General features: G+C 36.9%; 1 protein-coding gene across 1 annotated transcript in view; it reads left to right on the top strand.

Annotated features, from left to right (window-relative positions):
* The window catches only part of CNNM1 (cyclin and CBS domain divalent metal cation transport mediator 1), a 71,398-nt gene that overhangs the window by 46,560 nt on the left and 8,985 nt on the right, over nt 1-15,853 (top strand). Inside the window, exon 8 of the mRNA XM_074236192.1 lies at nt 3,373-3,533. Coding sequence (XP_074092293.1) covers nt 3,373-3,533 — 161 coding nt within the window. The remainder of the gene's footprint in view (nt 1-3,372; nt 3,534-15,853) is intronic.

The following is a 15,853-nucleotide window of genomic DNA, read 5'->3' as shown; positions in this document are numbered from 1 at the left end:
GCCCTTCCTAACCTACAGTTAGGTGATTCACATATTAACTTGGGAAAGACAGAGGTTATCAAGAGTTTCTGAAGGCACTGCCCCCAACACACCTCCTTTCCCATTGGCTATGTACGTCTCAGTTGGGGTCAGCACTCTTGAACTGAAACCTGGTATTTAAGAGCCAGATAACACACTGAAAGAGAGGCCACCCCTACTTGCCACAATTACAAAAGACTGAGGTAGACAGAAACATAAGCAAGAGTCCCTGTTGAACTGTCACCACTGGGGAGCAATTACTGCCAAATCTCATGTCAGATTATTTTCAAGGACACCTAACCGGAAATGAAGTAAATTTTTTTTTCTTCTGAAGATCTCTGCCATTACCACGAATTATTGTTTGTATCACCTTCAAGAATGACCTCAAATATCCTATCCCCCTCTTATTAATCTCTCTTATAAAGACAGTGTTAAAAATAGTGACTTCAGAATTACAGGACCTCTGTTCAAATCCTTTCTCAGGTATTTTTCAGAGTCAACACACTACCCACTGTTTCATCTAGCTGCCCCTATATTCAAATCTGACCTCAAACTCTTACTAGCTGTGTGACCTTGGGCAAGTTGTTTAACCCTGATTGCTTCCCATCCTTGTCGATCTCCAGTCATCCTGATTCATATCTGGCTGCTGGACCCAGATGGCTCTCAAGGAGAAAGTGAGACTGGTGACTTAAACACATCACCTCCTCACTCAAATCCAATTCACATGCTTGTTATGGCATCATCTCCCTGATGTCATAGCTTCTTCAAAAATGAAGGACAAACATTATTCTAATCTCAGGTATTTCCTACTTGAATGACCTTGGGTTCAGAAGCACTTAGTCTCTTTGACATTTAAATCTAATTAAATATGAATCTAAATCTAAATTGGTTCTCATGACCCCCTCAATCCTCGTGATCATCATTAAGGTAGGCAGTTGTGAAGAATTAGTTGTACCAGACCCTTCTGGGAGCTAGGATTTCATGGGTAAGTTATTTCCCCCACAAGTACAAATTGTAGTTCCTCCATAACACAGTAGATAATTATTAGGAGTGACTGAACAATTCATCATCCTTCTTCCTGTCTTTTGAGGAGCCTCTCACTTATTAGGCAGCTATTGGAGTCAGGAAAATGAGTTTGAATCCTGACTCAAACCTTTACTAGCTGTGTAACTTCAAACAAGACACAACCTCTCTCTCAGACTCAGTTTCCTCATTCATAAAAATGGGAATAATAATAATTTTGTCTCACAAGAGAGTTGTGAGATCAAATACATAATATATTATATTCATATCTATAACATACATGTATAAGTTGATATATGTATATGATTATTAATAAGTATCTGTTTTGTTCCAGTCACCATATTAGATGTTGGAGATATATGAACAAAAATGATTTCACTAGTATAAGGTACTCTCAGGAAAATCACACCTTCTTTGAAACTTAGTAGCCTCGGAGTGAGCAGAAGCCATTGAGAAGTTGTGATTTTTATAATCAATACTTGTCAGAGGCAGGATTAGAACCAAAATTTCTCTGCCTTTGTGACCAGTTCTCTCTTCACTAAACCATGCTGCCTCTGCTCACTTAGAGGTTTATACAAAGAACTTGTTGGGTAGCCTTGGAGGGGAAGGCCCTAAGAGCTCATAGAAAAAACTTCATGTATAAGGTGATGTTTGAGTTGAGTCTTGAAGAAAAACAACTGACTACATATGTTTTTATTTTTGTTTGTTTTTGTTTTATGGAGGCAATCAGGGTTAAGTGACTTGCCCAGGGTCACATACTTAGTTTCTGAGGCAAGATTAGAATATAGATTGCCCCTATTCCAAGTCATGAGCTCTATTCCCTATGCCCCTTTTTCTTTTTTTTACATTAAAGGTTTTTATTTATTTTGAGTTTTACAATTTTTCCCCTAATCTTACTTCCCTCCCCCCACCCCCCCCCCACAGAAAGCAATTTGTCAGTCTTTACATTGTTTCCATGGTATACATTGATCCAAATTGAGTGTGATGAGAGAGAAATCATATCCTTAAGGAAGAAACATAAAGTATAAGAGATAACAAGATCAGACAATAAGATATTAGTTTTTTCCTAAGGTAAAGGGAATTGTCCTTGGACTTTTGTTCAAACTCCATGATTCTTTCTCTGGATACAGATGGTATTCTCCTTTGCAGACAGCCCCAAATTGTTCCTGATTGTTGCACTGATGAAATGTGTGAGTCCATTAAGGTTGATCATCACCCCCATGTTGCTGTTAGGGTGTACAGTGTTTTTCTGGTTCTGCTCATCTCACTCAGCATCAGTTCATGCAAATCCCTCCAGTTCCCTGAATTCCCATCCTTCCTGGTTTCTAATAGAACAATAGTGTTCCATGACATACATATACCACAGTTTGCTAAGCCATTCCCCAATTGAAGGACATTTATATGCCCCTTTTTCTTAAAGTTCCCTAATAAGAGAAGTAGTATGGCTAGTGGATTGAGAGCTGACCTTGGAGCCAAGACTGAGTTCAAGCACTGCCCTCACATATATTGATTACACTACTTGGTCCTGGGCATGTCACTTAAGTTGTCAACTTTCTAGGTACCTCTCTGACTTAGAAGTTATACAGATGGGGTTGATGTGAATTGGTCGATGCACTTTCTGTCCCAAAGAGTTACCTGTACTCAGTGGTCCAGTCCCTATACCCCCCCACACACAAACTCATTTTTGCAAAGGAAACTTAAGATCTTCTGGAAAGTTAGGAGTTAGTGAAATCAGAGGATTAGAACCATAACCAATCAGTCTCTAGGAAGTTGGCATTTCAGTATGCTGGGAATGATGGGTCTATGAGAACCTGGTACAAGATTCATTCCAATTAATAAATAAATAACTTGATCCTTTAAGTCAATTGGTGCTCCCAACACTGCCTCATATCTTCTTATTCTGATCCTTCTTGACAGCTAAATGAAAACAGCTAGGGATGAGTGTAGTCCTGTAGTCCACATTCTTCCTTTAAAAAGGTCCCAATTTCTTCTCTATAGAAGTTGTAAAGAAAAGGAGCATAAAGAAGGGAAAGAATATTTACCAGTTGAGTTGTTTCTACCAGGGGATTCCTCTCTAAGGTCATTGACCCCTTAGATCAATAAACTGGCACTTCCCCTAAGACTGGGCTCAGATTAAGTGGAAAGATCAATGGGGCATCTTAGCACCACCCAGGATGACCATTACTTCAAAGTCTAAAGGTACTCAGTAAACACCTCTCTTTGTCTCTTTTCCATTTTCCATCCCTTTCTTTCCATCCTCCCCACCTCCATCTTTTCTCCCCCATATCCCATCACCCTCTCCTCCTCCTCCTTCTTTGTCAATATCTGCAGTAAACCGATCCCCTTCTCGCTGCAGTGGGTTGAACCGCTCTGAGTCTCCAAACCGAGAGCGCAGCGACTATGGGGGCAGCACCACCCAGTTGTACAGCAGCAACAACCTCTACACGCCTGACTACTCAGTCCACATCCTCAGTGATGTGCAGTTTGTGAAGGTAACCCTCCAGGAGGGCTTTCCATTCCTGTCACCTGGCCCCCCCTCCACTCTGAGACTAGGCAGCAGCCCAGAGCTAGGAAGAGGATAATCAAGATCAAAGGACCATTTCTTAGGTTGTATTACCCTATAATAAATGATAAGTGGCAGAGAAGCAATCCACATTCCATCAATGAGCTAAGAGATAGTCATTTTCTATATTCATAGACATTTTTTCAATAACCTTCATTATTCCTCATGTTATACGCAGCAGAACTCTCATAAGGTAGGTCTCTTCTTTCTTTCACATGGAGAAACTAAGGCACAGAGCAAATGAAATGGTTTTCCCTGAGACACAACAGAATTTCAAACTTTTGATTCCTTAATCAACATAGTTCAGTTTTACTTGTGTGGTTTTCTTCTATATTATAAATTTAATGAGAGACCATGTTGCCTAGTGGATAGGAAGAAAATCAGCTTTAGCATCAGGAAGATCTGGATTCAAGTTATGTCTCTACTATAATCAACCTGTATGACCCATGGTAAATCATCAACTTCCTTGGGTCAAAGGCAACTCTCTAAGATTGTAAGATGTAAAGTAGACATTGACATGCATAAACAGAAGAATATTGTCCATTGAAAAATGAATTTAAATATCCCAATTAAATATATTTAATATTTATACCAATACCAATTAAATATGTAGGTTTATATATGCCAGTTAAATAACAAGTCTGGACAAAATAACCATAACAATATCAGTAATAGTAATAGTAATAGTAAAATCAGGTGCTTTGTATGGAAAAGAAGGTATTATGATTTCAGAATCAGAATAGTTTAAGATTTATAATCCAAAACAGAAACTGACCATATTTGCCCCAAATCCTTTCTGTTATCCTGTATTACTCCAAATCAGCAGAACATATTGGGGAAAAAATATTCTTTAAATAAAACAGATTACCATCACAACTGGATATACAATTACAGAAAACAAGGCTTGTCATACCCCTTATTTAATTTAATGTTGACACAAAAACTTCTCTGTAAATATCCTTTTTCTTTTTGTCATCTTAGTCCCTTCTCTTTCTTTCCCCAATTCCACCCTCTTCCTTTCACATATAGTCTCCAAATAGTTTAAAATCTATTGGTAATATAGGCATAGTGTAAGGCAAAAGCACTAGACTTAAGAGTCTGCAGATGTGGGGTTGAATCTTGGATCCATTACCAATCAATCGATCAATGAGCAAGCATTTATTAATCACTTACTATATGCTAAGAACCATGCCAAGCTCGGAGGTTACAAAGAAAGACAAGACTAATCCCTGCCCTTAAAGATCTTACATTTAAGTTTGAGAGTATATAAATAATGAAATATATAAAAGTTACATTTAGAGAAGATGGAAAGTAACCTTAGAAGGGAAGGTTCTAGCATTTTTATTAGCCATCCATCTAAGGACAAACCTTCTTAACCTTTCTTGGCCCTTATTTTCTCATCAGCATACTGGCAATAGGAAGATCTATGTTAGCTAACTGCCAGGATTATTGTGAGGATCAAATGAGTTAATGATGGTAAAGCCCTTTGCAACTGCAAAATGATTTATAAATACAAGTTACTATGACTAGCAGCAGCAGCAACAATAACACCATTTTGACCATGCCTGGCTGCCCTCTTGAGCCAACTTGGCTTAGAGCAAGATATCTCCTGGGTGCTCACTCACATGGTAGCCCACACCACAATGCTTACCATACTAGGATTTCAAAAGAGGTATTTTTGGAATCACAGGTATAAAAAGAAAAAAAAACTTCCTTGCACAGTGGCAGCAAAGGGACAGACAATGGCTGGTATAAAAGAAAGTGGTCTCTTGGGTATATCTCTGGGCATAACAGCCAGCTACCTAGGAAACACCAATTAAAATCACAATCAGTTATTCAGACTACACTGAGGGGAAAGGCTAGAGGTGTGTGGAAAAAAACAGAGAAACATTGATTTAGAGCTGGAAAAGAACATTGATTTCAAGTGGGTCATCTAGTCCAAGCCCCTCATTTTACTGAGGAGGAAACTGAGTTGCAGGGAGGTAAAGTGACATGTCTGCAGTCTCATAACTAGCAAAGAGAAGGGCTGCAATTTGAACCCATATCCTCAGGCTTTCAAACCAGTACAATTTTCTCTGCACTATTGTTCCAATCTTTGGATATGGAGGCTATGACATAGACTCAAAACATGGGTATGGAGACTTACATATAGACCTGGAAACACTTAAAAACCACAGATATAGTTAAATAACAGAATGCATCTGCTTTTTTCATGAGCTAATTCTCTATGATTATCCTCTCCACTCTATCCATTTCACTATTAATATAGACCTTCAACAGAATTTAATAAGAGAAATAAAAGCTAATAAGATCTGAGTTGCCAATTCTTTTTATTTGTTAACAGTAATGGTAAAAGTTTTAGAAGCAAGAGAAGTTGGGAATAAAGGCAAGACGTCTTCGGATTATTTGAGAGTTTTGTTCATTAACATTGTGGGTGATCACAGTGTAGTTTGCTTCCTGCTCAAAATAGAGCATCCTACTTTGGAGAAATGTTTTGATAGGTGTACACTTGATACTGCAAGTCAAGAGACTTCTTGAGCAACAAGTTTTTTATGTCTTGATTTATTTGAGGAATAGAAATTCAGGGGTCCCTCAAAGAGCAACAAGTACAGTGACTTGTTCAATATGATCTATTATGGAAAGGCACCATGAATTCTTAGGGAAAATGTCTGCAGTATATAAGGAAGAATGGGAAGGAAGGTAGTATTGCCATTAACCTCATTTTGCAGATAAAGAAACAGAAGCACAAAAATCCGTGGTCTTTTCTAGAGTACAAAGATCAAAATTAATATTACCTTGAGTTTCTACTTTCATTAATTCTACAATATAATTGATTTGATGATATATTAATTTTATAACTGAATCTACATCTGTCTGAAGTCACATTGTTTTATCCTTGAGTTATTAAGAATTCATCTTTCCCTCTGAGTTAACTTAAAAGTATAAATAAATGTTTTTATCTCTCATAGAAGTAACCTCAAAAATACTATTAGTATATCTTATTATTAGCTTTAAGCCCTACTAGTTAACTTAGTATCTTCCCCCAAAAGATATGTTGTCTGTTCTTATGAATTTAGGGAAGATTTTATCTCTTCCAAGAGACAACGCTACAAGTCTGGTAGTTTTGATCCCCTAGCAGATTTGAGGATGTAGACAGGTTCCATAAAAATAATGAACATTTCTTAATTTTTCAGAGAGAAGTGTGATTAGCTTTACCTGAATGCCAGCCCACTTTTCTTAGTATGACTAATCATAATGTTCCATAACTATCTAGACCCCTTCTTTCTCATGTGTCAAAGAGGGTTTCCTTCTCATTAAAGTTGCTAGCTTTATTGAAGTGATCAGTCTGACCCACTTTGTTAACAGTTATATGTATCACTGTTAAGAAACGGATTTTACTAAGAATATGTGCCTCAGTTTACCTTTAGAAATTTACTTAAACTTGTGGTAGTAGTCCTGGTAGATTCCATTTTACTGAATCATAGGCTAGCAATGAAGACCAATGTCCTTTTTCAAATCTTAGGGCCACCCTTCCACTGCAAATATATAGCTGAATAGTAAAAATGTTTTCTTTCACTAAGAAATCTAAAACAAAGTATCACATATAGAGGAACTTGAGATCTACATTCAAAAACCTTGTTTAAATGTTTTATTTGAAATGTTCTATTTTTATTATAAGATTTGTAATAATGCTTTGCAAAAGAATGGCAGGATCATGTTATTGCTAAAAAAATATTATTTTTTGTTAGATACAAGTTCTGTCTGGCATAGGAAGTAACCATTGGATGAAAAGATGTTTTGACCAAGTCATTTACTTGTTTGGGAAACTGTGTTCTTTTATTCTTTCATAGGAATGAAACTGAATTTTGCTTCCATCTCCAGGTGGTTCCTTTATTTCTCTTTCTTTTGCCCCCTAGAAGTGAGGAATGAGGATTCTGAGGGAATCTGTACAAAATGATATCAGAAGAGAGTGAGAGAATTGTCACAAAAAGAGTAACTTAAGTTGGAGTGTCCATAGCAAATTACTGAGAGAACTTGATAGGACTCTTTAGACACAATTGACCTGAAGTCCCAATGGCACCTTTGGAAGGGCCAATTTAAGATTCGATATGAGTTCAGAACTTAATCATTTTCTGGGACAAAGAATAGAATTAAATTAAGATGTTATTCATTTGAATTGAGGATTGTTATAAATTAATTTTATTAATTATTATTGAGTAATTTACAAAAGAGTATTAAGATATCCATATAACTTTAAAAGCTAGCTCTATACTTTTCAGTGATCTGTAAACCAGTGCAAAGTTTAAATCTGACCCCCTAGCTCTTTTTGGACAACCTCTGAGTTCAGAATGGTTTTTACATTTTTAAATAAAGTTTTATTGTATTTACATACAATAAAAATACACATAGTTTGCTTATCCTTGCTTTATATCTTATAAATAATAAGATATAATAATAAATTAATTCTATATTATAATAATATAACTTAATAATAACTTATTGGTAATTCTTGATAGAGAAATTATTTATATAAAAAGGAATAAAATGTATATCTGCTTAGCCAAAAAAGAAAACAAACAATAACCTTTGTGTTTTAACCATGGGACCTTGCGCTTGTCATTTTATCACCAACTTATAGAAGAAGCCTTAAATTATAGGTTCCTTTTCTATTACATGGTCTATTTATTTGCTATATATCATTATTTATAATGTAGTATCAATTTGATTAGATATACTAATATACAATACATTTATTATATTTTAGGATTGATTAAATACCTCAGAAATTACAACCTTAAAATTATAAACTAACAGAAAATATAAGAAAGGTGTTCAAGCTTAAGAAGATCATCCCCCCCCCAAAAGGTTTAGAGTTGGTCTCTGGTCTTTAGTTATCGAGTTCAACTTTCTGAAAATGCCCCTTTGTTTATACTAGTTACAAAATAACTGCAGCTGTGGAGTATCTGACAAAATGTAAGGGATTGCTTAGTATTTGTTTCTGTGGAGAGAAATTTGTTGGAAATAAGTTGGATTGGGAAAGTCTGGTTGAGTAACTCTGGAAAAAACACTTTGCAACAGTAATCTCCAAGGTCACCCTGCCCCACCCTGCCTGTATAACCAATCATATCTATTGGTCAGTTCCAGCCTTGTACACATCAAATAGGTCTTTTATATAATTCCTTTATACTAAGTCCCATACATCCTCTTATCACCTCCTCTTGTCTTTCTCTCCTTTTCATTCTTCTTCTTTCCTTTCTCCCCCTACCCTCCAGCTCTTCTTTTCTGTTCCCTTTTTTCTTCCCCTCATTCTTCTTTCTTGTCTTCCCTTTTTCTTCATTTTCTTCATCAGAGACTTACCTTTCAAAAGCCTCCCTCACTTCCACCAGCACACCCATTACCCTTGGCCACCATATCCATGTTATGAAAAGGGTCACTATTCCTGCCTCTAAAAATTCTACCCTAACCATGATGTGTCACTGACAATTTAGATATCTAGGAATCACAGGAAAAGCAGTTCAAATTGAATTGCTAAATTCAATTTGACCATTATAAAGCAGAAAGAGAAAAAAATATATTTGAGTGTATAAATAGCAGTGCCCAGAATTAGATGCTTTCTCCCCAGGTTGCTTGTAAGCTTAGTCCAAATTACAAATTTGTCATTTTTCTTTTGTATGAAGACTAAAACAGAACCAGAATGAATTTGGTAATATAGAAACAGGAAATGTACTTTAAATTATAAACTTCAGGGAGGCACCAGGGAAAGGCTTCACTTATGGAAAAATCAGTTGATTCCATTATGGAAGCAGGTTGTTATTATGAGCTTTGGTTCAATGCCTGTGTACCAGACTTCTTTTCTGTCTTATAGATGTCCAGAAGTGCCAACCAGGTGAAGGTGACCCCAACACTATAAAAGCAGTAGTTGGAGTACTGAGTCCCGTTTGAGTCACCTCCCCTAAAGAGAGTGAGAAAGGCCACCTAAGTGGGATTATGGAGGGCAACCTAATGTGGCCAGGTACGTTGGTAGCATGGAGAGCCAAGCCTTAGATGCTTTTACTGGGAAAGGAATAGTAAAGGTGATGTACCTGAAACAGTTCAATAGAAAAAAGGCATAGGACAACCAGCTGTAAATATTCCAATATTTCACCTCCTAATAATTACCTGGTGGGGGGAGAACCACTTTGTTGGATCTATCATGCTCCCCCAAATATGAATGCCCTACTTTTAGAGCTTTTGGTAAATTTTGACAATTGAACATAATAGACATTCACTAAGATTTATTGAGCTGAATTAAAATAGGAAAGACTCATCTTCATCATCCTTTTATCCTCTAGAAGAACAGGCTACCTCTTTTGGTCAGGATATCCTGTTTTGGTGCCTTACTCAAAAGCTGCCATTTTAGTAGGATTTAGGCTCTATATGTCTCCAGACCTGACTTTCCTGACATCAAACTTAGTAGTCCTGTGTCCCATTTGATTTCATTTTAGAAGAGGCTTTCAATGCCTTAAACTCAGAAGACTAATTAGTCATTTAAAGTTCAATTAATAGAGATAGGGATGGAAATTATGGTTCCATTGATATAAGGAACTTCCAGGGGAAGAAATTTTTTCTACCAAGGCAAGCTGACATTTTCTCTGCAAAGCATAGTCTTAGAGAGTTGCCCAAAATACCAAAGGGTTAAATGAATTGTCCAGGATCACACAGTGTTTCAGAGAGCTGACTTGTTTGAGCTGGCTGGGCATCACCCCATTTCTCCCTCACAACTTCATCTATGTCTTTCACAAGACTGCAAGCTCAGTGGAAGAGTATGGTCTTTTACAGTAGAGGCATGATTAGTATGGCAGCTGTTTTGGATGAAGAGGTCCTTCTAGGCTCTCCTAAAGTATCCCACATAAAAATATTCTTTGATCCATAAAGATAATCAGAAAATAACAAAGATAAGAGAAAAGGACTGAGGAAAATACAAATTGCTAAAGACCAAGGAAAACAGTTCAGTTGAGAGGAAAGAATGCTGACCTAGGAGACAACACACCTGAGATAATGCATATGAAGCATTTAGAAAATCTTATAGTGCTATAAATATGTAAATTACTTTCTCATTTTACAAATGAGGAAATTGAGGCAAATAGGGTTTAATGACTTGCCCAGGATCACATAGTTAGTCTGATGCTGGATTTGAACTCATGAAGATGAGTCTTTCTGATTCCAGGTCCAATACTCTACTCTCTGTACCACTTAACTGCCCTATTATTGTGTGTGTGTGTATATACATATATATATATATATATATATATATATATATATATATATATATATATATATATATACCAGTTTTATTTTAGGCAAATCACTTTACTTCTCAGTTCCCTTTTCTATAAAATAAGAGGGTTGAAATGGATGATTCTTGAGGTTTCTTTCATCTCTGTTATTTTTGATAGGAGATTTCACCACAGTTGAAAAAAATATAAACATGTCTAGAAAGTTTTTACCCTGAGATAGTCTTCTAGAAAAGAGTACTGCTTCTAATATCAAAGGACCTTGGTTTAAATTCTACTGCTGACACTTGCTACTACTAGTGTGACTTTAGACAAGTCACTTCTATTCCTTGGACCTCAATTTCCTCATTATTTAAATGAAGGGATTGGATGACATGTTCTCTGTGGTTTTTTCTCCAGGTCTTATTAAGTCTTATTGCAGGTGCAAAAATATTACATATAGCTTTACCTACCATAACAGTTTGGGGGAGCTAGAAAGACCCTTAGAGATTATCTAGTCTAAGTCCCTTGCTATATAGATAAAGTCATCAAGTTCCAAGGAGATTCCCTGCATTCATTTCCCTAAGAAGAATTCATAGGATTTAGAACTATTAGAGGTCTTTAAGGCCAATAATTTTGTCCCCCATCCCCATCTGTCAGATGAGGAAACTAAGACCCAAAGAGATGAAGTGATTTTATTGAAGTTCAGGACTTACCATATGGCACAGGGGAGATTTGAACCCAGGCTCATTATTTCCAAATCCAGAGCTCTTTTTATGTACCATGCTCTCTCCTATTGTCTCATAAAACATACTTCCAGGAACAGCTAGGTGGCGCAGTGTATAGAGCACCGACCCTGGAGTCAGGAGTACCTGAGTTCAAATCCGACCTCAGACACTTCATAATTACCTAGCTGTGTGGCCTTGGGCAAGCCACTTAACCCCATTGCCTTGCAAATAAATAAATAAATAAAATAAATAAAAATAAAACATACTTCCCAATTATTAATCAGGCTTTCAGTGACCATGTAGAATTGATTAATGGCCATGGATGGCAGCACCACCTTGTGTGTTCCTTTCTCAAGAGTTTGTTGTTGGTGTTCAGTAGTGTCTGATATTTTTGTGTGTGTGAGACCTATTTGGGGTTTTCTTGGCAAAAATACTAGAGTGGTTTTCCATTTCTTTTTCCAATTCATTTTACAGATGGAACTAAGCAAACAGCACTAAGTACTTGCCTAGGGTCACACCGCTAGTAATTGTCTGAGGCCAGATTTGAACTCAGATCTTCCTACCTCCACTCTATTCACTTTGTCATCTAGCTACCCTTCACAATAGTTTGGATCTGAGCAAATACAAAACATTGAGAAGACAAGAAAAAAGATGACAGAACTGGGGGTAAGGGTTAAGAATTCAGCTCTGGAGCAGGCAGACCACAAATAACCTGGAAGTGACTATGACTAATAGAGCACTTTTCAGCTCTAAACATTGTCATACTCTGCCCCCTCCCCTTGACCTTGAACCTCTCTGATTATCCTTCACTATTTCCTAATTGCAGTTGCTCTATTCACTCAAATGAAGACATCAGGGAAAGACTTGTTGTGTGGTTGTTGGATTTAGAGAAGATTCTGGGCCTAGAGTTGTTACTACCTACTCCTGTAGCTGTGGGTGTAGGAATAGGTCTTCCCCATGCTTTGCTTATTAGCAAAATCATGCACATTCAAAATATCTGAACTTTATTCTTAGAATCAGTTGTTCCAACTGTGTTGAACAGGAATGTGACTCAGCTTTTCCCAAACCAGGACTTGTGCAATTAGAGAGATTCCTGGGGTCTATATTAACTCAGAAATGAGACTGGGGCTCTGAACTTTCAGCCAGAGATAGAGACAGCAGAAAAACAGTCAATGACTCACCCAAGACTAAGAAGCCACTCAAATTTGGATGAACCAGAAAATCCTTCATTTAACTCTTAGGAAAATAGTTCCTGAAATAGCTGCAAGCCAGTCTCAGCCATTTTCTGAGTCAGGAAATTACTTTCATGTGGAACCGACATCAAACCCTTTTGAAGGTCAAACACAAAAATGTTCAAGAGGGTACACACCCTCTTTTTATTTTGACCCCAGTTTTGCTAGAGAAATCTAGCAGAATCATAAAACCCTAAGGCTCAGAGAGTTTACATATGTAGAGTCACACAGCTAATTAATTCCAAATAATAGTCAAAGTCTTGGATACCAAGTTCCACTTCAATGTTTAACCACATTGTTAAGCTGGTGCTAGGAGCTGCTTTCCACCCAGTTTGAAAGCCTTGTATCACACCCTATTCCATATCTCTCTTTAAAATGACTCAAGATTTGCACTGTGACTTGAGTATTACTTCAGTCAATCAGTAAACATTTATGAAGTGCCTACTATGTGCCAGTCATTGTTCCATTTTGTTTCCATCTGGATCTAGACATATTGCATCTCAATAATTATATTTCCAAAAAATTATAAAGGGAAGAAAGAAACAGTATATTAAAAATAAGTTATAAGAAAAACTCCAGGCTAAAAAAATGCAAACACAATGACATATTTGAACATAAGAGACATAACAGAACATAATGGACATAATAGAAAAAGAATGCTACTCTATGGGGCAGCTAGATGGCACAATGAATAGAGCACTGGCCCTGGAGACAGGACCTGAGTTCAAATCCAGCCTCAGACACTTAATTGCCTAGCTGTGTGGCCTTGGGCAAGTCACTTAATCCCATTGCCTTAAATAAGTAAAAAAAAAAAAAAAAGAATGCTACTCTGGGAGATAGGAAAGACTTGAATTTGAATTGTAGTTCTGACTTGAGTTGGGTTCTCAATGAAAAACTGAGTTGACTAATAATTGCACAGTCACAGCTGTAGGAATAATAATAGGGAAATGGGCCCTATTGTGTGCTTTTCATTCTCGGGGTGGTTGTAAGGAAGGAAGGTGGAATATTTAACTGTAAAATTCTATGAAAAATATGTGTTGTACTTATGTAGCTATGGGATGATAACTTGGAGGAGGCCATGTTGGTTTTGACTCCCAACTGAGCTATAACTAGACATTTGATCAAATCACCTCTCCTCTAGGAGCCTCAATTTCCTTATCTATAAAAATTAAAAGATTTAGACTAGCATCAATTGCTACAAGTCCCTTCCAAAGCTGACATTTCTATGTTCTATGAGTTTGTTGAGTTTTTTTCCTGAGATGTAAAGAGGGTCTAAAATGATTTCCCAAAACAAAGTTGTTGCAGGCTTGAGGTGGTAGTAACATATACCAGAGTAGGAGGGGTCTGGATGCTTATTGGTTAATTGGTGACTTAGGCAAAAGATCAGAATCAAGAATTTCAAGAAGAGACCTCAGTGACTGTCTATTTCCACCTGTACCTGAAAAAAAATTTTCTTTCCATTATTGATGATGTTCCTTTGTTCTCAAAGAGGAGCATGACATCAGGGACGTGATGCAATGACAAGCAAGTCAATTGGATTTGAATAAGAGGGTGCTGTTATAAGTCACTAGCCTCCTTTTCTCCCCGGAGTCATCTGAATCCAGGGATCAGATGAGAATCAGGAGATGGCCCTGGATATGAGGTAATCAGGTTAAGTGATTTGCTCAAGTTCACACAACTAGTAAGTGTCAAATGTCTAAGGCAAGATTTGAACTGATATCCTCCTGACTCCAGGGTTGATGCTGTATCTTCTGTACCACCTAGCTTCCTTCCACAACATGCCTGACAAGTGGTCATCCAGTCTTTGCTTGAAAACTTCCCAATTATAAGACTCCCATGATCCCTAAGGTAGCCCCTTCCACCATTGGATATTTTTATGGGTTAGGAAATATTTCCTTAGATCAACCCTAAAGTTGCCTCTGTGTAACTTTGGTTCATTGCTACAAGTTTTGCCCTTTAGGGCCAAATGGTACAAGTCCAATCAATCCCTCTTTCAGATAATCCTTTTGCCCTACCTAAATCTTATCTTTTCCAGATTAGACATCCCCATTTCCTTCCACAGAGTGTCTTTGAGCAAAAACTTGAAGCCTATTATTACTTTGGCAGTCTTCCTCTGATTGATCTCCAACTAATCAGTATTTTTCTCTTAACTGTGACACCCAGGGAAACCGATTCATTGATTTATTCTTCCAATCCCAGGTTCTCTCTGAGTAAAAAAGGAAGTCTCCTAATTTAATGGAAGGGTTTTTGATTAAATATTATACTCTATATGTGGTATGACTAGGGCAGAATAAAATGAAACTCTCATCTCTTATTTCTGAAAAACATGCCTCTCTTGATTCAGCCTAAAATGACATTAGTCTTCTGAGATGGCTACCATGCTTCATCGCTAAATGATAGTGTTTTTCAATCCAAAGAAACTCCCATGTCTTTCAGGAGATAGAGAAGAGAGAGGAGAGAAATCCTTTGACAGGTTCATGAATATTCAATATACATATATATAATATATAATATATATATATATATATAGATGAGCAAAAATTTTTTTTAAAAGGATGCTTTGAGTTATCCTGGAAATTTCACATAAAACTTACTGAACAACATACTTTAGAGAAGTCAAAATACTATCCCCAGAAGTCATAGGTCAACCCTCCCCCGCCCCAACTACCTATCATCCTTTACTTGCAGCATCCTTCAGGTCACTCACATCCCCCAATCTAAAAACAGATTCTGAGTTATGATAATTCATCAACATCCCAGACAGAACTGAAATAGGAATTCCAGGTAAAGATTCTTTTGATGTCTTTCTTAACACAACACTCAGTCTTAATATTTAGCCAGACCTTGTATATAGCTAAGAAAATGAGTCTCTTTTTCAATGGGTTTGGGGGGTGGGGAGAATTTTACTCTTCAATGTCAGAATATATTTTTCTTTTTCAGAGCTCACAAATAGGAGGCTTTAGAAATCCAATAACAACAAAAAACTGATCCATAGGATTTTCTTACTTAAAGGAAAGATATCACATGAATTTTTTG

The sequence above is a fragment of the Macrotis lagotis genome, chromosome 4 (assembly GCF_037893015.1).
Source record: "Macrotis lagotis isolate mMagLag1 chromosome 4, bilby.v1.9.chrom.fasta, whole genome shotgun sequence".
NCBI classification, from domain to species: domain Eukaryota; kingdom Metazoa; phylum Chordata; class Mammalia; order Peramelemorphia; family Peramelidae; genus Macrotis; species Macrotis lagotis.
Note: the sequence above shows the minus strand (reverse complement) of the source record. Positions and strands in the feature narration are given on the sequence as shown.